Source organism: Eumetopias jubatus, unplaced genomic scaffold (assembly GCF_037043125.1).
Source record: "Eumetopias jubatus isolate StellerSeaLion01/CBP00866 unplaced genomic scaffold, mEumJub1_p1.0 scaffold_14, whole genome shotgun sequence".
Classification (NCBI taxonomy): domain Eukaryota; kingdom Metazoa; phylum Chordata; class Mammalia; order Carnivora; family Otariidae; genus Eumetopias; species Eumetopias jubatus.
This window is the reverse complement of record NW_028274820.1, coordinates 95,860,780-95,884,674: the sequence shown is the minus strand read 5'-3', so window position 1 is coordinate 95,884,674 and position 23,895 is coordinate 95,860,780. Positions and strand designations below refer to the sequence as shown.

The 23,895-nt window shown below is 40.7% G+C and overlaps 1 protein-coding gene across 1 annotated transcript; it reads left to right on the top strand.

Annotated features, from left to right (window-relative positions):
• The first annotated feature begins 794 nt into the window (after positions 1–794).
• On the top strand, positions 795–11,127 carry CLEC5A (C-type lectin domain containing 5A). Its single transcript, XM_028106464.2, has 7 exons — positions 795–986; positions 1,514–1,628; positions 2,431–2,490; positions 4,471–4,530; positions 4,845–4,981; positions 8,272–8,375; positions 9,432–11,127. The coding sequence occupies exons 2-7, from the start codon at positions 1,550–1,552 to the stop codon at positions 9,544–9,546; spliced, it is 555 nt and encodes a 184-aa protein (XP_027962265.1). The 5' UTR covers positions 795–986; positions 1,514–1,549; the 3' UTR covers positions 9,547–11,127.
• Positions 11,128–23,895: the final 12,768 nt, after the last annotated feature.

Here is a 23,895-nt window from a genome sequence, read left to right as displayed (position 1 = left end):
TAATAGTTGATCCTGGAAGCTGAGGGAAAGTAAACTCCATGGCCCCTATTTTTGCTCTTCCTTGGAAGAGTTCTTAACTACCCATTTCAATTCTCTCTCTCTCTCTCTCTCTCTCACCCACCCACCCACACACACACACACTGTTTTCCCCACAACAAACCCACAGTACACCCAGAAGCCTGTTTAGCTATATACTGTGTCCAAATTTCTCCCAAGAACAGGTATGGGCATGGTTTTCTATCTCCCCGAACTCTTTGGTAATTACAGTTTATAGATTCCATTGTCTTAGTAAGACAATTGTTATATTGCATAATACACATGCTAAAGATCGCATTTCCATCTTAATATCATGTGAAGGTTACCAAAGTCAAATCTCAGTTTTTCCCTTTTTTTTTTCATTTTTTTATTGTGGTAAAATACACATAAAATTTTCCATTTTGACCATTTGTAAGTGCAAAATCTATATTTTAACATGGAAGGATATTTATATAGTGCTAGCTTAATCTATAGTATATAGATTACAAAACAATGTATACAGTATGATCCCATTTTTCTAAATGAACCAGTATCTATCACCTAGCTAGCTAGCTATCATCTATCGGTCTATCATCTATCTTTTCACTACCTAGTCATCTAGAAAGAACATACACCCAGGGATGTTAACAGTGACTAGAGCTAAATATTCTTTAAAAAAAAAAAATGTCCCCTTGTATTAGAAACCCTCTGGCAGGAAGCTTCCTCTTGCAAAGGCTATAAAATCCCTTCCCCTCCTTGCCCCACCCACTCCCATTGCCAAGAACACTGAACAGGAAGAAGTGTTTGCTCAGGGATGCTGCCAAGATAGAAAGACCATGTAAAGAAGGAATGACAGTGCTTGAGCAGAAGGAGCATATTCTCTGAAGGTTCCTCTGCCCACCACACCAAGCATAAGGCCACCAGGAAGATCCCCACCTGCAAACTAGGCCAGCCTTCCCAAGAGAGAGCAGGTGAGTCTGTCTGTCTGTCCTCCCTGCACAGATTATTGGCCCTTCCCCAATTCCAAGAGCTTTGGGGACACCTGTCTTGTCTGTAAGAGTCCTGGCGTAGTCTTTTGGAGAGTGAGACTTTTGACAGCTGAAATCATTATGGCCAAGACCACAGAGAAGGTCCTAGAGAGCAGGGTCATTTCAAAGCTAAGGGTTCTTAAAGTCCAGGAGAGGATTTATTTCATTAGACAGAGTTTAGGAGGTGACTGATAGGGCTAAAGTCTAGAGCTAAGGTATGGGTGAAGGAAAGGCACCATGCCAAGTTCAAAGGCTCCCAATCAGTACAAAATTCTATGTGTCTTCTGGGCATGGGTTGGACCTTATTCTTGTAACTAGCTGTTAATGGCACACCTGCCTTTCAAGCCCCCCAAGGGTGCTCTGAGAAAGAAGCATGCGTCCTGCTAGAAAGGAAGACTTGCTCCCAGATCTTTAAAGTGATTCTCTCTCTCTCTCTCTCTCTCTCTCTCTCTCTCTCTCTCAAAACACAGTATCTAATTCCCACAGGCCTCCTCATCGCCTTCATCATGAACTGGCACATGATAATCTCTGTGCTTGTCATAGTGGTGCTTAAAATTGTTGGAATGACCTTATTTCTGCTTTATTGTGAGTATTTGAGCAACCTCTTATCCCAACCCCATACTGTCTTGTTCTTTAACTTTCCTCTCAGAATGCAAAGTTGAATATAAAGGCTACACGCCTAAGTCTTCCCACCTGAGAGCAATGACCCAGTGTGGGGGAACTGACAATGCTCTTCTCACTCCCCAGCACACGCAATGGGCTGGGTCCCTTGGACTGCCTTGGAGATATAGAACTGACTAGTGTCTGACAGAATACCAAAAAAAGCTTTTGCCGCTACAGTGTTAGTTGGGCAATCTGAGGTGAAATACTTATCAGTGCTTGTTATTGTTCCTCAAACTTGAAAATCAGTGTCAGTTCAACCCAATGATGAGGTTGAGAGCTGCATGATGAGGTAATGGGATTTTACTGGGGGACAAATTTCCCTCTATGTCCATAGAAACTTTTATCCAGACACTTAGGAGAAGCCTTGTATCAAAGGGTTTTGCTGTAGCTGTGAAAATCTTCCCCAGCCCCAGAAACCAGTAGGGAACATAAGTGAGGAAGGAAATGTGAGTAAAAGACAACAATTGGGTAGAGAGGTGTCTTTCCTTTCACCCAGCTGAAGGCACAATTCCTATCATGTAAGAGAGCAGGAAGAAAATATGAATACGAATAAGTAAACACATTCACAAAAAAACACATACACATCCTCGTTGACCTGAGTCAGAGAGCTCCAGATCTCACAGTAATAGTCACGGTGCTTCAGCAGCCCCTGGGTGATGTTGGTTTGTTATAGTCAACCTGCAGCCACTTTGGGGGCTGGGTCAATAGCTGATTTTCTTTGCAGTCCCACAGATTTTTGGAGAAAGTCAAGTCAACTTCCTTCTCAGAGAGAGCTGTGAAACAGGTAATGTGCACGACCATGATCTCCTCCCAGCCTCCAGGTTCTTGTGTGCTGACTTCTTATAGTCCTTCCTCAAGGCCTCCTCTCTTAAGAAATTCTTTTGCAGGGAGGGTCCATAAAGATATGCTAATTGCTATAAGAGGAATAAGTTATAGGGATTTAATGTACAGCATGGTGACTATAGTTAACAATACTGTATTAGGGGCCCCTGGCTGGCTCAGTCGTTAGGCGTCTGCCTTTGGCTCGGGTCATGATCCCAGGGTCCTGGGATCCAGCCCCACATCGGGCTCCCTGCTCAGAGGGGAGTCTGCTTCTCCCTCTCCCCCCTGCTCATGCTCTCTTGCTATCTCTCTCTCTCTCTCAAATAAATAGGGAGAAGCAGACTCCCCACTGAGCAGGGAGCCCGATGTGGGGCTCCATCCCAGGACCTTGGGATCATAATCTGAGCTAAAGACAGATGCTTAACCAACTGAGCCACCCAGGAGCCCCCCCAAAAAGATCTTCTAATTAATTCCCCTGTTTTTATAGATGGGAAACCCAGACTAAGCTGATCAAAGTTTGTGATCCTCCGTTTTCCTCCTGAGTATGAGAATGATTTGTATATAATCACTGTAATGTCATGAGAAAGGACTTTATAAACTCTGACATGTTGTATACCTAAAGGAACTGTTATACAAAAGAAAAAAAAAAAAACCTACTTCCCACAGGAAAACTCAAAGATTGTAACCAGCACTTTTTGTACGCCAATCACTCTGCTAGACCAACAACAGAAGAAGAGTAAGAACGAGGAGCTATCAGCCAGCTGTCCTCGGTAAAGCACAAGGCCCCATGCGAGAAGCTAAGTGGCATAAAGAGATGAATGAGACATGGCTCTCCCGATTAAACCCTCCTCCTCTTAAAACTTTCCCGAGGACCTCCCTCTCACTTCCTCTTAAAACATTTATTACTACATACATCTTGAGGAGAAAGTTAATTGCTTGTTCATCTTTGTATCAACTGAGGCTCCTAGTACAGTGAGCTGTATGGAAGCAGTATTCATGAAATATTTATGAAGTGCTGTGCAGTTATAATCCCCAAATGGTTTCTCCTGAAAACCAGGTTATTTTTTAATACAAAGAGCCTTTGAACTGGGAACTGAAATAAAAAGTGAATGCTAAGTGGTATGTTTCATTCATATAATTAGAAGTAGCTGATACGGTGTCTGGGTAAACTAAAGTGGTCTTCAGCCACATAGGACAAATAACTGGGCAGCTGAGGAGAGGTCTGACCAGCCTCCAAGCCACTGCACTGTCTGCTTGGCCAGCCAGTGTTCTCAGGAAAAATGAGGCTTCTTAGAGGCCTATCAATTCCCCTATTTATATTTAAAGACATAAACGGACTCTTCTCTGCCCACAGGAAATCTCTGGAACATTCACCTGCCTCCATGTCTGTCAATGACCCTGGTCCTGAAACTAGTTCCCATTAGCCTCACTTCTTAGGGCTGGCAGGTGCTGATGAGAGTGGGGCCAAGAGCCACCCATGGGAGAAGAGTGTTCACACGGGACTAGGGGCACCAGAGATGGGGAGAAGAGCACAGATGCTGTGCACAGCCAGGAGGGGAAGTGCTCCAAACAGCACCTGGGCAGAAGCGGAGGGGGCAACACCGTCAAAGGCATATATGGAAAGGAATGAGAGGTCTCCTTTCTGGTACTAAATTCACCTGTTCCTGTTCCTTTCTCCTGTTCTATTTCTCAACATTTCACACCTACTCCCCCCTCCAAAAAATATATGGAATAGGACATGGGGTGTGGGGCATGACTAAAAATGGTAGTAATTAGATGGAAAATTCAAAGAAAGAAAATGAAAACTTCTAGCCAATGGTGGCCAAGAGTGCCTTCTCATCGCCACTGTCCAGAGACAAATAGTTGCAGGGACCAAACAGCTGCTCTGATGTTTGTGTTGTACTCATAATGCAGTTACCTTCAGGTTTTCTTTTTGTTTTAGTTCCTCAGACTATCGGGAGCAGTAATGTCAGCTTAGTTCCCACAGAGAGCTCCGGAACAGGTACAATGTATGACAATAATCTCTCCTCTATCCCAGGTTCTTATGTGATGAATTCTTAGACACTTTTCCCATTACCTCCTTGCTTATGGAACGTTCTTGCTCAAAGGGGCCATAAAGATCTTCTAATTCGTCCCCTTCACTTTGTCCACAGGGAAATTCAGATTAGACTGCATGGGATTTCTTCCAGGATGGAGGATGATTTGCATTGATATAACTTCTATAAAGAAACTCATGCCCCATTATGTTTTGACTCAGTTCCAGGGTTCACACTCCAAACCACTAATCCTATACTCTCTTTTCTTGGATTTCTTTAGTCTGCTCCAGAGGGTGGTATTTTCATCGAAGAAGATGCTTTTTATTGTCCCCTTTTGAACTGTCCTGGAACAAAAGCAGGGACTTTTGCAAAACAGAAGGATCCACTTTGGCCATTGTGGACACGCCAGGGGAACTGGTGAGAGCATTAGGGGGGTACAGTAAAGTGGCCCACCCTACAGCAGCCTCAGCAGGACGAGATGGTGGGGCAATGGGGCAATTTGATTGATGGAGCAAGGGCAAGGTGGAGGTGAGGAATAGAGAGGTGGCTGGCTGAGAGCCCAAGCTCCTTGCTCTGAATCTGGTGGTGGGAGACTCTTCTCAGTAGTGGGGTGTATGCCTCAGATCACTTGAGCTAGGGAAATCCACACTCTATAGTCTCTTCCATGAGGCTTAGCAGTGCACTGGTATCCTGGGGACGGGCCAGGATATTTAAAGTGCAGGGAATGACCAAATGTGCTTAAAAGTTGTTTAAAAACTATAGAATACTTCATATTTGTGAATTAGAGCTAATGTATCATCCAAGTTGGCCTCATAAATAAGGAAGATGCAAATTAACAAAATTAGCCATATGAAAAACAAAGAATCAGGTCATAGAATTGGGATTGCAGTGTATAATTATGATAATAAAGATGGCTAACACAATGCAAAAACCTTTATTTTACTATCTCTTTTTATCCTCCTAAGGATTCCAAGGAGGTATTATTATTATCCATACTTTACATATGAGGAAGCTAGGACACAGAAAAATAATTTGACCTAGGTCATACACCTCCTAAGTGACAGGACAGAATTGAATTGAGATCTCACCAACTCTAAAACCCACATTCTAATCAATTTTAGATCATAAGTTATTTTAGTTTATAGTTGCCTCTCCTTCAAATCCTAAGCATCTTCTGAGTGCTAGGCATGTGGGAGACACTGCACACCTGCTTCTCTGCCCTCCATCTTTCACACTTCCTCTATAAAGTCCTCCTGTGGTTGAGGAGAATTCATAAGAGGGCCCTCTCTGAGTCTTGGTAACAGGTGTCCAACAAAGAGTAGGGGTCAGGATGCTGCCTCTGAGGCTAAGTATACAGATGGGAAGGGAAAATGCCTTATAGTAGAAAGCCAAGAGTAATGTGGGGTGGGGGACAGGGGAGTGGAAAAGAAGAGAAGAGAGGAATAAAGGGTTGAGTAGAGGAAGCTGACATCCTCTCCCTCTACTCAACCCTCAAGTTCTGGCGCATCTCAAGTGTCATACGTAGCATTCTCCAGAAAAATCTCCTCACACCAAGGATTTGCTAGTGATTTCAAGTCTGTATCCCCAGCTAGTCATCTCTGGAACAAACGGTATATCAAAATCCACTCTGATGTTTCAAAAAGCATCACAAACTCACCATTTTCAAAACTGAGCCAAATTATATTTTACCTCACCCGGTTCCTCCTTTTGTGTTCCAAGTATTGGCAAGCAGTCATGGTACCCAAGATTGAATGCTGATGATTTTCTGATGGTACCCAAGATTGAATGCTGATGATTTTCACCTCTTCTCTTCTCCCCTAAATTAGCTGCTAACCAAGTCTTTTCCTCTCTCTCTCCACAGTAAATTGTTCATATCTCACCTGGATTTCTTCAGAATTCTTCTAACTCCTCTCCTTGCTCCTGATTTTGTCCCTTCTTACCTATACTCCATAGAACCCACACGATAACATCTCTAAGCCTCTAAACTGTCTGTGCCATTTTACAAATTAAACTGGGTTAAAGTCCGGTTTACCAGGCATGACATATAAGGCCTTGTACAGCCTAGCATCTGCCTCCTTGCCAGTCTTATCTCTCCACCCACCTCCCTTCTACCTCTGCCCAACCACACTAAGCATCTTAGAGTTCCTCAAATGCTCCAGGCTGCTCTGCAGTCTGTCTATGATCCAATGCTCCCTCCTCCAGGAAGTCCATCCTGACCCACGCCCTCCCCTATCTCTCAGAATCCATCTCCAGGATCACTTCATCTGCAGTCTTTCTAGAAAACCCCAAATCCATGTAGAATTGATCACTTCCTCCTTTCTGCCTGTGCTATATCTAGTACATGTTCACCAGCACTACACTTAGGACACCTTGCCACCATGCTGGTTAACTCCTCTATCTTCTCGTATTAGACCAGTGAATCTTCACCATGTTGGGATCGTTGACATTTTTAAATGGTGACCAAATCTATAGAAATATCCAGAAATCTATAGAATCCCAGAAACACTGCATTAGCATGATAGTTTGAATAAAGTTCTAACAGCTTCAGAGATCCCCTTGGTAACCAACCATGACTTAGTGTAAGAGAGGTAAGGGTTAAGAACCCTTATTTTAAACCATGGGTCAGCAAATTTTTCTTAAATGGTCATAGAGTAAATATTTTATGTATGTCAGGTCATAAGATCTCCATCATAACTACTTAATGCTGCCCTTGTGGCTCAAAAGCAGACATAGATGACACGTAAAAATGGGCCTGGATGTGTTCCATTAAAACCTTATTTACAAAAACAGGCTAAACTACTGGCCGTACTTTGCCAACCCTTGTTTTAGATCATAATTTCTTTAAGGAGAAACCAATTTGTTTCCATATGTCCAGTCTTGTTCAATGGCTCACTGGACACTCAAGAAATCTTTGTTAAATGAGTAAGTACAGTAACTAATATTAAAGGATAATGAAATGAGATATTTCAGGGAAGGAGAATATAGGAAAAGGAGGAATAAAGGCAATAGCCCTGGGGACGGAGGGAATATACAAGTGAATTTGGATATCCACTCATCACAGGAGATATGTGAAGAGTACAGGAAAGAGCCCCGGGACTCCCAGACTTCAAGCTGGAGTGATCTGTGATTCATTAGTTTAATAAAGAAACTATTATATCACGGATTGGTGCCAATTTAGCAAATACTCAAAAACCACTGATTATTTCTCAACACACTTTTAAATCTCCCTAACTGTATTGCCTTGAAAAGTATTCAAGAGATTCACTTGATCCAACCTCATTTGGAATGTAAAATTTCTGGCAATGAAATAATCCTATACAGAGAGGTATTCCAAATAAAAAAGAAGTATTCAAAAGTGCCCTCTTTTAGATCATATAGTACCCTTCCTCTTCATTTTCAAAATGTGATCCCTGAAGAGCAGCATCAGCATCACACTGGGAATTTGTTGGGAATGTAAATTCTTGGTCCCCTACACCAGACCTACTGAACCAGAAGCCCAGTAAGCTGTGTTTTAGCAAGACTTCCAGGTGATCCTGATGCTGTACCTACTGAAAACTACTCTAGGGGTTATGGTGAATGCCAGCTATAGCCAGCCTGAGAGTCCTTTATCAGTCTTCCATGTTCCCAGAATCAGATATAATCAGGGTTGGCAAAGGGAGACAGCAGCAAAAAAACTTTTTGTTGAACTATTTTTTTTTAACTTCTAGAAATTTCTCCAGGACAAAACTGGTGCTGAGAAGTATTTTATTGGCTTATACCAGCAAGCAAAGAACAGTTGGCGTTGGATTGACAACTCCATATTCAATGGCAAGTATGTGAATATCTCACATTTTTCTAAGGATCTTAGTTCACCTAAAGAAACCTGACCTGAGATTCAGTGGGTTTGTCCTGGAATATCACAAAGGATGAGACTTGGGTTTTTTTGTTTTATTCCTCTCCTTTCTTCCAACTCATCTATTTCCAGAGACACATTTTTTGGTAAACTTTTATTAAGAAAGATATCAAACATTTGTAAGTAGAGAGAAGAGTAGTCATACAGTGAGTTATTTTGATGAAATCAAGATCCAAACAAACCCATATACATACCATTTGTTTGATATATCTCATAAGTCTCTTTTAACCCACAGACCATACTTTATTACTAAGTTCTTATAAATTCCCCAGATGGGGCTTCTTTATGTAAAGTACTGGTGGAGAACATGACATTCCAGGTGTACATATGAAGACGCTGAGTCAGACAGAGAGTTCCCTAGCCTATAACTGGGCTTCTCACAGAAATAAGGAAATTAAGATTCGCTCAATGTCTACTAAATGTTAGGCACTTGCTAAGTACTTACTCATGTCATTTCCTACAGTATTCACAAAGATGTTGTAGAAAAAGCTTTTATTCATCCTCATTGAACAGTTGAATTGAAGCTGGGAGGTTTAAAAATGTACTGAATATCGTCAAGCTGGGAAACTGTAGAGCCACAATTTCATCCCACATCCCCTTGACTCCAAAACTCATGACGTTTCCATGAAACCAGACTCCTTCCAGTCAGACTGAATGACAGAAAAAGAGGTGGGAGAAGGCCAACACACTTTCTCCTAAAGCCAGCTGGTGCCTATGAAAGGAAGAGCAACCTCTCTCCTCCTCCTCTCTTTCCTCCTGCTGTGAACATAGCCTATGCAGTATGAAAACAATATTTCTGAGAGGAAACGGCAGATGAGATGTTTCTAACCAAGCACAAGAGTGAGTTAATCCAAGACCCTGAGTCCGAAAAGAGCGGGTGTGGAGCTGGATTTGGGGATGGAAGAGGGAGGGGCTGGACTCAGTAAAGCCAGGGCTGAAACAATTGGCTTTCACCACACTTTCTCTCCCATTTAGTGTTACCAATCAACATCAGAATTTCAACTGTGTGACGATAGGCCTAACAAAGACATACGATGCGGCGCCGTGTGACATCAACTTCCGCTGGATCTGTGAGAAGGCAGCCAAATGATTGCAGTTCTCTGTGGCCTCTGACAAGAATGACAAATATGCTTTTGGAGAAAGCAAACAATATATAATTGGGATTGGTCCAGGAAATATAGAATATCAAATTAGTGTATCAGTCTTTCACAGGTCACTGACAGAGCTCCCTAACAAATTGCTCCACGGCCCCTCCACAAATACACTCGCATACACACAACAGAGGCAAACTCCCCATTCTGGGCCAGCAGCTCCCCCGAGGCTCCACTTCCTGTGTCACACCCATGACACTTAGATCTGCACCAGGCATCTAGTCAATGACCCATCTATCTATGATGAGAGGTCCTTGCCTATGTAGGGAAATGATCTTCTGCTTTAGGGGACTGGGTGCTAGCCATGTCCAGGAGACAGGGTCATTTTATGGAGACAACTCAGTTGATATAGTGACAAAGTCTGTTTCCACAGAACTGAGCATTTTTGACTGATCAACAGGGTTTAGGCTGTTGCCAGGGTCTGTTTTATCCTCAAAGCACATGCCCCTACTACTGAGGAGAAACTGCAGACTGAGCAGGTAAAAACAATATTTAGAGAGTAGCAGGGGTAGAAGAGAGATAAACTCAGCTTCCTGACTGCACCTCTATTCCCAAGGGACCCTCGTTCACATGCTCCCCCACCCCTACCTCAGGTGGGATAGCAGAGGCCCTCCTCAGTCTGAATTGAAGCCAGGCCTAGGGAAGGGTTCCTGGAGCCAAGGTTGGAGCAGAGAAAGCATTGTTCACAGGAATGGACAGGGGTCTGGCCAGGTCAGGAATCTCCCAGGAATCCCTTTGAAAACCAGACAGCCAAGATGACCAAGCAAACTGATCAATGTTTTTCAACAAAGCCCTGAAAAGACACTCAGGCTTAAATTTTCCTGGTTTTGACCTGAATCTCCATTTTAGTAGATTTTATTACCTGACCATGCTTTTTGAGTGTATTTTAAGAATTAATAATAGTCTCCTGGGTTCCAGTGGTCACAAGATATTCCTGCCTGCAGTTTAGAGAGACCCTGCTACCAGGTACAGCCTTGTGACCAAAAGATGTCACAGCCTTATACTGATTGGCATCACACCAACTTAGAACTGGTCCAGTTGACCAAGGAGTAAAAAAGAGGAGGACGACTCAAGGAAACATAGGGTATAGGCAAGAAGTAGGCATATAGTAGGGAGGGAACACCAGAGACAAATGGAAATCATATGCAGAAGGAAACAGAGTTCATTTGGCCATACTGGAAGAAAGGCAAGAAAAGTCTTGGGGCATCCTGGCTATTCTCAGCACTTGCAACAAAATATCAACCACATACCCTCCTCAGTAAACGGAAAGGAAAAAAGAGACACCTCTGTGTTTGGAGTAACAAGAATTAAGCCATAATGAAGGACTGTATTAAACTAATGGAAATTATAGTCCTCTAAGTAAACTTCTCACCGTTTGTGTCTAAAAACAGCATACCACAATGACTGTGTATATCATCAGATGTATGACGAAGAAAATTATTGTTGTATTGTCTATTACAGTACTAAGCTCTGTTCCTATATTCCTAGGTTTCATAATTTTTATACAATTAGCATGGCCATTGTATAAAATTTATTTATATATAAAAATATAATTTTTAAAAAATGAGATAATACATTAAGTGTTAGAAGTTGCTTGAAGGAAGTTACCAGAAATAATTTGTGTTTGGGGTGCATTGGATGTGGTAGTAGCAAGGAATAAAGGCTACAGTTGAGGCAGGTGTTGGGGGGAGAGGCTGAGTCTATGGTAGATAAAGAAAGAAAACAGAATTCTACACCAAAGGTAAGTCCCAGAATCCAGACAACAGAAAGAAAACCACAACCCTTCTGTTTTGAGAAGGGAAGATTATGGTTGCCACACATCCTGTTTTATGACAGAACACATTTCAGACTTCTATAGTCAGGAAATGTAGACATCTAGTAATTTCCCAGTAGACAGCCCAAATTTCCCCCAGGATGAGGACATACTTCTGTGAAAGTTCTAAAAAGAGGCCCAGTGGGCTGGGGTGGGAGTAGGGAGCATATAGGGAATATGGTCCCTTTGGTTTTAAATTCTTTACTGGAGGGTGCAGGGGTTGCTGGTTCCTTAAGAAGGTAGATAAATGTGACCTTATTGACTGCAGTAGTATGAGGTGTCTTTGTTTTTTTTTAAAGCAATGGAAATTTAGTAAACCACTGGATTAGAGTTTTTGACTTTGCTCCCAATATGTGAATCTGTATAGATTTCTTACTCTTTCTGCCCCTTAATTTCTTTATTATAAAACTTATACAACGAGGCAGTAATAACCCTCTCACAGAATTCTTGTATATATTAAATAAAATGCCCACTATGTGTACAGCTTTGTTCTAGTCTTCTGCCTGATCACATTCTCTCCCTTTCTTTTTTTTTTTTAAATCTTTTTCTTTCTTTTTTCAAACAACTTCTTATCTTATCAATTCCTTTTATAAAATCTTTTATAATTTTCATCGTTACAGTCATCTTCCATCCCTTCATTGTACCAACCCTTATTTTGTACATATATGTCTTTCTTCCTTTAAAATTTTAGGAGGCACTTTTTTCTAACAGACCAAAATACGCCCAAAATCTAGTGTGTGGCACTGATCTATGCACCAGCCTGATCATATTTGATCATATTCTGCTTTTTTTGTATTGTTTTTTGTTTTTGTTTTTATCTTTTTTTTCTTTTTTTTTTTCTCTTTCTTTTTTCTTTCTTTACCTTTCTTTTCCCCTGGTTTCAGGTCTTTCCTGATTTGTATACAGTATATCTGCTGGGGACGTTGTTAACCTGTTAGCATTTTGTTCTCTCATTCATCTATTCTCCTCCTCTGGACAAAATGACAAGACGAAAAAAATCACCTCAGCAAAAAGAACAAGAGGTAGTACCGTCAGCCAGGGACCCACTCAATACGGACATTAGTACGATGTCGGACCTAGAGTTCAGAATCATGACTTTAAAGATACTAGCTGGGCTTGAAAAAAGCGTGGAAGTTCTTAGAGAAACCCTTTCTGGAGAAATAAAAGAACTAAAATTTAACCAAGTCGAAATCAAAAAGGCTATTAATGAGGTGCAATCCAAAATGGGGGCACTAACTGCTAGGATAAATGAGGCAGAAGAGAGAATCAGCGATATAGAAGACCAAATGATGGAAAATAAAGAGGCTGAAAAAAAGAGAGAGAAACAACTACAGGATCACGAGGGCAGAATTCGAGAGATAAGCGATACAATAAGATGAAACAACATTAGAATAATTGGGATCCCAGAAGAAGAAGAAAGAGAGAGGGGGGGAGAAGGTATACTGGAGCAAGTAATAGCAGAGAACTTCCCTAATGTGAGGAAGGAAACAGGCATCAAAATCCAGGACGCATAGAGAACCCCTCTCAAAATCAATAATAATAGGTCAACACCCCAACATCTAATAGTAAAACTTACGAGTCTCAGAGACAAAGAGAAAATCCTGAAAGCAGCTCGGGAGAAGAGATATGTAACCTACAATGGTAGAAACATTAGATTGGCAACAGACCTATCCACAGAGACCTGGCGGGCCAGAAAGGACTGGCAAGATATCTTCAGAGCACTAAACGAGAAAAATATGCAGCCAAGAATACTATATCCAGCTAGGCTGTCATTGAAAATAGAAGGAGAGATAAAAAGCTTCCAGGACAAACAAAAACTAAAGGAATTTGCAAACACGAAACCAGCCCTCCAAGAAATATTGAAAGGGGTCCTCTAAGCAAAGAGACAGCCTAAAAGCAGCATAGACCAGAAAAGAACACAGACAATATACAGTCACAGTCACCTTACAGGCAATACAGTGGCACTAAATTCATACCTTCCAACAGTATGAATTTACATACATGCCTGAATGTAAATGGGCTCAATGCCCCAATCAAAAGACACAGGCTATTAGATTGGATTAAAAAACAGGACCCATTAATATGCTGTCTGCAAGAGACTCATTTTAGACCCAAAGACACCCCCACATTGAAAGTGAGGGGGTGGAAAACCATTTACCATGCTAATGGACACCAAAAGAAAGCTGGGCTGGCAATCCTTATATCAGACAAATTAGATTTTAAAACAAAGGCTGTAATAAGAGATGAGGAAGGACACTATATCCTACTTAAAGGGTCTATCCAACAAGGAGATCTAACAATTGTAAATATCTAGGCCCCAAAATGGGAGCAGCCAATTATATAAGGCAATTAATAACAAAAGCAAAGAAACACATTGACAACAATACAATAATAGGGGGGGACTTTAACACCCCCCTGAGTGAAATGGACAGATCATCTAAGCAAAAGATCAACAAGGAAATAAAGACTTTAAATGACACACTGGACCAAATGGACTTCACAGATATATTCAGAACATTCCATCCCAAAGCAATGGAATACACATTCTTCTCTAGTGCCCACGGAACATTCTCCAGAATTGATCACATCCTAGGTCACAAACCAGGTCTCAACCGGTACCAAAAGATTGGGATCATTCCCTGCATATTTTCAGACCACAATGCTTTGAAACTAGAACTCAATCACAAGAGGAAAGTCGGAAAGAACTCAAATACATGGAGGCTAAAGAGCATCCTACTAAAGAATGAATGGGTCAACCAGGAAATTAAAGAAGAATTAAAAAAATTCATGGAAACCAATGAAAATGAAAACACAACTGTTCAAAATCTTTGGGATACAGCAAAGGCAGTCCTGAGAGGAAAGTATATAGCAATACAAGCCTTTCTCAAGAAACAAGAAAGGTCTCAAATACACAACCTGACCCTACACCTGTACTCAGAAAACTATAAAATACTCATGAAAGAAATTGAAGAAGACACAACGAAATGGAAAAATGTTCCATGCTCATGGACTGGAAAAACAAACATTGTAAAGATGTCAATGCTACCTAGAGCAATCGACACATTCAATGCAATCCCCATCAAAATACCATCCACTTTTTTCAAAGAAATGTAACAAATAATCCTAAAATTTGTATGGAACCAGAAGAGACCCTGAATAGCCAGAGGAATCTTGAAAAAGAAAAGCAAAGCTGGCGGCATCATAATTCCGGACTTCCAGCTCTATTACAAAGCTGTCATCATCAAGACAGTATGGTACTGGCACAAAAACAGACACATCGATCAATGGAACAGAATCGAGAGCCCAGAAATGCACCCTCAACTCTATGGTCAACTCATCTTTGACAAAGCAGGAAAGAATGTCCAATAGAAAAAAGACAGTCTCTTCAACAAATGGTGTTGGGAAAATTGGACAGCCACATGCAGAAGAATGAAATTGGACCATTTCCTTACACCACACACAAAAATAGACTCCAAATGGTTGAAAGACCTAAACGTGAGACAGGAGTCCATCAAAATCCTAAAGGAGAACACAGGCAGCAACCTCTTCGACCTCAGCCGCAGCAACTTCTTCCTAGAAACATCGCCAAAGGCAAGGGAAGCGAGGGCAAAAATGAACTGTTGGGATTTCATCAAGATAAAAAGCTTTTGCACAGCAAAGGAAACAGTCCACAAAACCAAAAGACAACCGACAGAATGGGAGAAAATATTTGCAAATGACATATCAGATAAAGGGCTGGTATCCAAAATCTATAAAGAACTTATCAAACTCAACACCCAAAGAACAAATAATCCAATCAAGAAATGGGCAGAAGACGTGAACAGACATTTTTCCAAAGAAGACATCCAAATGGCCAACAGACACATGAAAAAGTGCTCAACATCGCTCGGCATCAGGGAAATCCAAATCAAAACCTCAATGAGATACCACCTCACACCAGTCAGAATGGCTAAAATTAACAAGTCAGGAAATGACAGATGTTGGCGGGGATGCGGAGAAAGGGGAACCCTCCTACACTGTTGGTGGGAATGCAAGCTGGTGCAACACCTCTGGAAAACAGTATGGAGGTTCCTCAAACAGTTGAAAACAGAGCTACCATATGATCCAGCAATTGCACTACTGGGTATTTACCACAAAGATACAAATGTAGGGATCCGAAGGGTAGGTGCACCCCGATGTTTATAGCAGCAATGTCCACAATAGCCAAACTGTGGAAAGAGCCAAGATGTCCATAGACAGATGAATGGATAAAGAAGATGTGGTATATATACACCATGGAATATTATGCAGCCATCAAAAGGAATGAGATCTTGCCATTTGCAACGACGTGGATGGAACTGGAGGGTGTTATGCTTAGTGAAATAAGTCAATCAGAGAAAGACATGTATCATATGACCTCACTGATATGAGGAATTCTTAAACTCAGGAACAAACTGAGGGTTGCTGGAGTGGTGGGGGGTGGGAGGGATGGGGTGGCTGGGTGATAGACATTGGGGAGGGTATGTGCTACGGTGAGCGCTGTGAATTGTGTAAGACTGTTGAATCACAGATCTGTACTTCTGAAACAAATAACGCAACATATTTTAAGAAAAAAGAAAAAGAAGAAGATAGCAGGAGAGGAAGAATGAAGGGGAGTAAGTCAGAGGGGGAGACAAACCAGGAGGGATGATGGACTCTGAAAAACAAACTGAGGTTTCTAGAGGGGAGGAAGGTAGGGGGATGGGTTAGCCTGGTGATGGGTATTAAAGAGGGCACATTCTGCATGGAGCACTGGGTGTTATGAACAAACAATGAATCAGGGAACACTACACCAAAACAAATGATGTAATATATGGTGATTAACATAACAATAAAAAATTAAAAAAAAAAGAAAAATCCCAAATTCACCAACTAACATTACACCTTAAAGAATTAGAGAAAAAGCAACAAACGATGCCTAAGCCACACATTAGAAGAGGAAATAATTAAGATTAGAGCAGAGATCAATGAATTAGAAACCAGAATCACAGTAGATCAGATCAATGAAACTAGAAGCTGGTTCTTTGAAAGAATTAATAAGATCAATAAAGCACCAGCCAAACTTATCCAAAAGATAAATTTAATAATTTAATAAAATTATGAATGAAAGGGGAGAGATCATGACTAACACCAAGGAAATAGACACAATTATTAGAAATTATTATCAACAACTATATGCCAATAAATTAAGCAACCTGGAAGAAATGGATGCCTTCCTGGAAACCTATAAACTGCGAAGACTGAAATAGGAAGAAACTGACAACCTGAATAGGCCAATAACCAGTAACGAGATTGAAGCAATGAGCAAAAACCTCCCAAAAAACAAGAGACCAGGGCCTGATGGACTCCCTGGGGAATTCTACCAAACATTCAAAGAAGAAATAACACCTATTGTACTGAAGCTGTTTCAAAAAATCGAAACAGAAGGAAAGCTTCCAGACTCATTTTATGAGGCATTACCTTAATCCCCAAACCAGGCAAAGACCCCATCAAAAAGGAGAATTTCAGACCGATATCCCTGATGAATATGGATTCCAAAATTCTGGACAAAATCCTAGCTAATAGGATCCAGCAATACATGAAAAGGATCATCCACCACAACCAAGTGGGATTTATCCCTAGGATGCAAGGGTGGTTCAACATTTGCAAATCAATGTGAGAGAACACATTAATAAGAGGAGAGAGAACCATATGGTCCTCTCAGTTGATGAGGAAAAAGCATTTGACAAAATACAGCATCCTTTCCTGATTAAAACACTTCAGAGTTAGGGAAACAGGGAACATTCCTCAAGTTCATAAAATCCATCTATGAAAAACCCACAGTGAATATCATCCTCAATGGGGAATAGCTGAGAGCCTTTCCCTTAAGATCAGGAACACATCAAGGATGCCCACTCTCACCACTATTGTTCAACATAGTACTAGAAGTCCTAGCAACAGCAATCAGACAACAAAAAGAAATAAAAGGTATTCAAATGGGCAAAGACGTCAAATTCTCTTCAACGCCATCCCAATCAAAATTCCAATGACATTTTTCAAAGTGCTGGAACAAACAATCCTAAAATTTGTATGGAATCAGAAAAGACCCCAAATCGCCAAGGAAATGTTGAAAAAGAAAAACAAAGCTGGGGGCATCACATTGCCCAATTTCAAGCTATATTACAAAGCTGTGATCACCAAGACAGCATGGTACTGGCACAGAAACAGACATATAGACTAATGGAACAGAATAGAGAGCCCAGATATGTACCCTCAACTTTGTGGTCAAATAATCTTCGACAAAGCAGGAAAAATATGCAATGGAAAAAAGACAGTCTCTTCAATAAATGGTGCTGGGAAAATTGGACAGCCACATGCAGAAGAATGAAACTCGACCATTCTCTAACACCATACACAAAGATAAACTCAAAATGGATGAAAGACCTCAATGTGAGACAGGAATCCATCAAAATCCTAGAGGAGAACATAGGCAGTAACCTCTCTGACATCGGCCACGGGAACTTCTTTCAAAATACATCTCCAAAAGCTAGTGAAACAAAAGCAAAAATGAACTTTTCGGACTTCATCAAGATAAAAAGCTTCTGCACAGCAAAGGAAACAGTCAACAAAACAAAGAGGCAACCCACAGAATGGAAGAAGATATTTGCAAATGACACTAACAGATAAAGGGCTGGTATCCAAGATCAGTAAAGAACTTCTCAAACTCAACACCCAAAAAACAAATAATCCAGTCAAAAAATGGGCAGAAGACATGAACAGACACTTCTCTGAAGAAGACATACAAATGGCTAACAGACACATGAAAAAGTGTTCATCATCATTAGCCATCAGGGAAATTCAAATCAAAACCACATTGAGATACCACCTTACACCAGTTAGAATTGCAAAAATTGACAAGGCAAGAAACAACAAATTTTGGAGAGGTTGTGGAGAAAGGGGAACCCTCTCATACTGTTGGTGGGAACACAAGTTGGTATAGCCATTTTGGAAAACAGTGTGGAGATGCCTCAAAAAATTAAAAATAGAGCTACCCTATGACCCACAATTGCACTCCTGGGTATTTACCGAAAAACACAGATGTAGTCAAAAGAAGGGCCATATGCACCCCAATGTTCATAACAGCAATGTCTGCAATAGTCAAACTGTGGAAAGAACCGAGATGCCCTTCAACAGATGAATGGATAAAGAAGATGTGGTCCATATAGACAATGGAATATTACTCAGCCATCAGAAAGGATGAATACCCAACTTTTACATCAACATGGATGGGACTGGAGGAGATGATGCTAAGTGAAATAAATCAAGCAGAGAAAGTCAATTATCATATGGTTTCACTTATTTGTGGAACATATGGAATAGCATGGAGGACATTAGGGGAAGGAAGGGAAAAATGAAGGGGGGGAATCGGAGGGGGAGATGAACCATGAGAGACTATGGACTCTGAGAAACAGACTGAGGGTTTTAGAGGGGAGGGGGTGGGGGGGATGAGTTAGCCTGGTGATGGGTATTAAGGAGGGCACGTACTGCATGGAGCACTGGGTGTTATACGAAAACAATGAATTGTGGATCACTACATCACAAACTAATGATGTATTATATGGTGACTAACATAATAAAACAAAATTTTTAAAAAAATTTGCCAATTGAGAGTCCAAATGTTCTTTGATACATGTATACATGTGTTGTGACCTTCAAAAAGAGGTGATGTGCGAAACCAAACTGGTGGTTGCCGGAGGGAAGGTGGGCAGGGGAGGGGTGAAACAGATAAAGGTAAAGGGGATTAAGAGGTACAAACTTACAATTATAAAACAAAAAGTCATGGAGATAAAAAGTACACCATAGGAAATGCAGTGAATAATACTGTAATAACATCATACAGTAATAGTTGGTGACTACACTTATCATGATGAGCACTGAGTAATGTATAGAATTGTTGAATCAATATGTTGTATACCTGAAACTAATGTAACACTGTATGTTAATTATACCTCAATAAAATTAAGTTACATCAAAAGTTTTGTAAATAAAATACAGTTAAGATAGAAACTGATTTCCAAGGCAAAATTATTATAATTTGGGGTAGCAAAAAAAGAGGTGATGTGCTTCTCAGGGATCTAATATCGAGTAATGGTTTCTATTTATTGCATACCTATCATGTGTCAGATGCTTTACATTGGTTATCTCATTGAACCACTCAACAATCCTATTCCTAAAATAGTATCTAACATTTATGGAGATCTTATTATGTACTATGCCATCTTTTAAGAACTAGATACATAACATGTAATATATAATCCACAACTCGTCTATGTGGTACTAGTAGCATTATCTCTATTTTAATATATAAGGAAAGTGAGATAGAGGTTATATAACATAACCAAGACTCTCATAAGTTGTAAGTAATAAAGCCAGGATGCAAATGTCAGCAGCCTAACTCCATAGTCTGAGCCCTTAGTCACTAATTATTATTATCCCCCTTTTTGGAATGACAAAACTGAGGTTTAGAGGGTTTAAATAATTTACCCCAACACACAGTTAATTATTTTTTCTTTTTATTTTCTTTTTTTTTATGTTCACTAAGTCAACATATAGTACATCATAAGCTTTTGATGTAGTGTTCAGTGATCAAACCACAATGAGGTACCACCTCACACCAGTTAGAATGGCAAAAATTAACAAGGCAGGAAACAACAAGTGTTGGCGAGGATGTGGAGAAAACGGGAACCCTCTTACACTGTTGGTGGGAATGTGAACTGGTGCAGCCACTCTGAAAAACAGTATGGAGTTTCCTCACGACATTAAAAATAGAGCTACACTATGACCTAGCAATTGCACTACTAGGTATTTACCCCAAAGATACAGATGTAGTAAAAATAAGGGGCACATGCACCCCAATGTTTATAGCAGCAACGTCCACAGTAGCCAAACCGTGGAAGGAGCTGAGATGCCCTTCAACAGATGAATGAATAAAGAAGAGGTGGGTACATATATACAATGGAATATTACTCAGCCATCAGAGAGGATGAATACCCACCATTTGCATCGACATGGATAGAACTGGAGGGGATTATGCTAAGTGAGGTAAGTCAAGCAGAGAAAGACAATTATCATATGGTTTCACTCATATGTGGAACATAATGAATGGAGCGGAGGACCACAGGGGAAGGGAGGGAAAACTGAATGGGAAGAAATCAGAGAGGGAGACAAATCATGAGAGACTCTGGACTCCGAGAAACAAACTGAGGGTTACAGAAGTGGGGGTGGGGGGGTGGAGTAACTGGGGGATGGGCATTAAGGAGGGCAGGTGTTGGGAGGAGCACTGGGTGTCATATGCAACTAATGAATCGCTGAACACAACAAAAACTTATGATGTACTATATGCTCGCTAACTGAACATAATAAAAAAAAACTTAAAATACTTCGATCTCTAAAGAAAGAAAGCCATGAAGTATAAATTACTTAATACATAAATAGATAAATTATAAGTCCCTTTGACATCTTCCCAACCACTCACATCCAGAAGAACTGAGTGAGTGTTGTAGGAAGAAGATACGGGGCAGAGATGGCAAAAAGAACTCAAGACTCCAAGGCTTTTGTAGTGCTACTCTTATCAGGACAGTGATAGTCCGTGGACCAGTAACAAACTCATCCCTGAACTTTGGTTGCCTTATTAGAATAAAAATGGTCCTTTTGAGGCAGAGGCAAGGATTAAAGACCTGCCATGATTTGAAAGTTACAAAACCAGGGCAGAAAGGGTGAGGAGCACGTGGAAGTGAGGCAAGGAGAGACACGAAGCAGGGCTGCGGGGAGAGGTGAGGGACAAGCCCACACCTCAGAGCAGCCCACGGAAGGGCGAGGGCAGTGGGGGTTAGTCTGGCTCCCCCTTCTCATTTCTCATTGGTCAAGGTTCATACCCCGGGTTATAACTACTCAGATTTCATGATGATACCATCTTCCCCTTGTCACTCAGAAAACCCAAACTAAGGCCTGAAAGTGTGCCTTTGTATACAAGCTTTAAAGTAGTGTGGTAACTTGGCATGGATACGTTCAGCTTATGGGCATGAGAGCTATCCATGCTCAGAGCTTCAATTCAGCCTCCAGCCCGTTTAGAGAGTCCCAAAAATGTGGTAGCAGGATGATCAAGGAGACAGGCAAAGCCTTTGAAAACAAAGAGGCAGCTGAGAAGATCTGAGGATATGCAGAATGTTTGTGTCTAATAAAAATGACTCCACATGTATTCCATGAAAATTAATAAGAATGAATATATAAAACACTTAGCACACATTGGTCTAGATTGATGGCAGAGACAGAAGGAAGTTTGGAAACTGTATCACTTGAGATATTTTTAATTATAGCAATGGAAAGCCCAATGCAAGTTGTCTTAAACACTGAGAGGAATTTCATAGTGGATTATATAACGAAAAAATATCCAGAGAGAAGACTTAAATTCTGGAATGGTTTTATCAGGACTTCAGCTACATTTCTGGGCAATTCTCTTGTTTTGACCTCCTCTGTGGACGCACTTCATCCTCAGGCAGCTTCCCTGCTGGTTGCCAAGTGACAGCAGTAACTCTGCTCTGTCCCATTCACCTGCCACAAGGCCCAAAACAAGGTCTCAACAATAGCTCATTACAATGTTATCTCAACACTGAATGTAGAGGGACTGATGTTTAATAAGCCAAACGGCATCATGTATCCATCTCCAAACCAAACTCAGGGAGTTCACTGATAAGTTTGTCAATGCAGACCACACCCTAGAGTATGACTGTGACCTAACAGAGGAGGGGTGGAGTGGATGCTGGGAGGGCAGTCACAGTGTCCACCACCGAGATCATCAGGTCTAACTCTTTTGTTTATAGATAAAGCAAATCTAAAAACCAAAGCTCATTGATTTCCCAAATTTACAGTTTGTTAATTCTAGGCCAAGAACTGAATCATAGTCTACTGAACCTGAGTATTAATCCCCTACATATTTCCAAAGGACATGGACTGAGGAAGAAAAGTTGTGATGTCAGAAGCATGTAAATGGTAGGCAAGTATGTGGTAATAAATATGGTGAGCTTACAAGAGTTTATGCAGGGAACCAATAGAAATGAAGACCCATAATCACACTGAGGGGTAAATAAAAGCCAAATATGTAACATATACACATGAGTTTAGAAGGGATCTTTGAAGTACTCTATATAAATAAAATTATGTACCCAAAAGGTGATCCCCATCCTCCTGATCTGAAGGTCAGGCATGACTGAATCATAAGGTTGGAGACAGGATGGGGAACCAGAGTGCAGAGAAAAGCCATCCCTGGACCAAACAGGGCAAGCATTCCTGTGTTCTCCAATTATGGTACTGAAATCTGTAGCTTGGTATCAGGTATCCATTTAAATGAAAAGTATTTAAAGTACAGAGAAAGTCATGCAACATTACCCCTAGCCCATGTGAAGGGAAAAAGGAACCAGAAAGAAAATGAGCAGTTGTTGGTCGGCATGTCAGGAGAGGAAGGTGGAGGTGATACCTGAAATTCTTAGTAGACTAACTTAAAATGGAGAATAGTGAAAGAAAGAAAGAGAGAGAGAGAGAGAGAAAGAAAGAAAGAAAGAAAGAGAGAAAGAAAGAGAGAGAAGAAAAGAAAAAAGTCAAAAGTCTTTGGAATCAATCATATACAGAATTGGAGTTTAGGTGAAATTGATAGGATAATTAGAAAAGTATTCACACACTCAAAAATTAGTAGTGTGATAAACAGTCCTGGCTCAGTTAGATACACAGATGGTGATGAGATGATGATTAGATGATAGATAGATAGATGGTAGATAGATAATAGATAGATAATAGATGATAGATGATAAATAGATAGATGATAGATGATAGATAATAGATGATAGATAGATGATAGTAGATAAGACAGACAGCTGGATAGATAGATGATAGATAGACACATAGATAGATGATAGATAGATAGATAGATAGATGAAAGATAGATGATAGTAGGTAAGACAGACAGCTGGATAGACTTACCTTTTCCTTTTCAAATTGAGGAATGAGATGAGAAAGAGAGAAGGTAATTCATACATAAAAAACTCAAGTCCAGAAGATATAAAGAAGTAAAAAGGCCCCAAAATTAAAGAATTTATGACCCAATCAATAAGAAAAGGCTTGTAATTAAAACACCTGACTCAGCCTGGAACAATGCCAGTGGAATGGAGAAAGTAAGATCTGTAAGCCTGAGGCCAGAAAAGAGAGAACAGGACTCAGGGTAGGTTGTTAGGAAGATCACCCCAGTAAAAAGTTTGCTTGCAACTCGTTCAGTTGGCTGATGACAATACACAACCTGGCATATGGCAAGGATGAAAAGGACTGTTAGCAACCAGAAGTAGCGGGAATTAACTAGGCAACAAAAGGGTGAAAGAGGTAGAAACTGTCAAAATTAGTAACCGCTGCTAATTCCTACATTGTTCCTCTG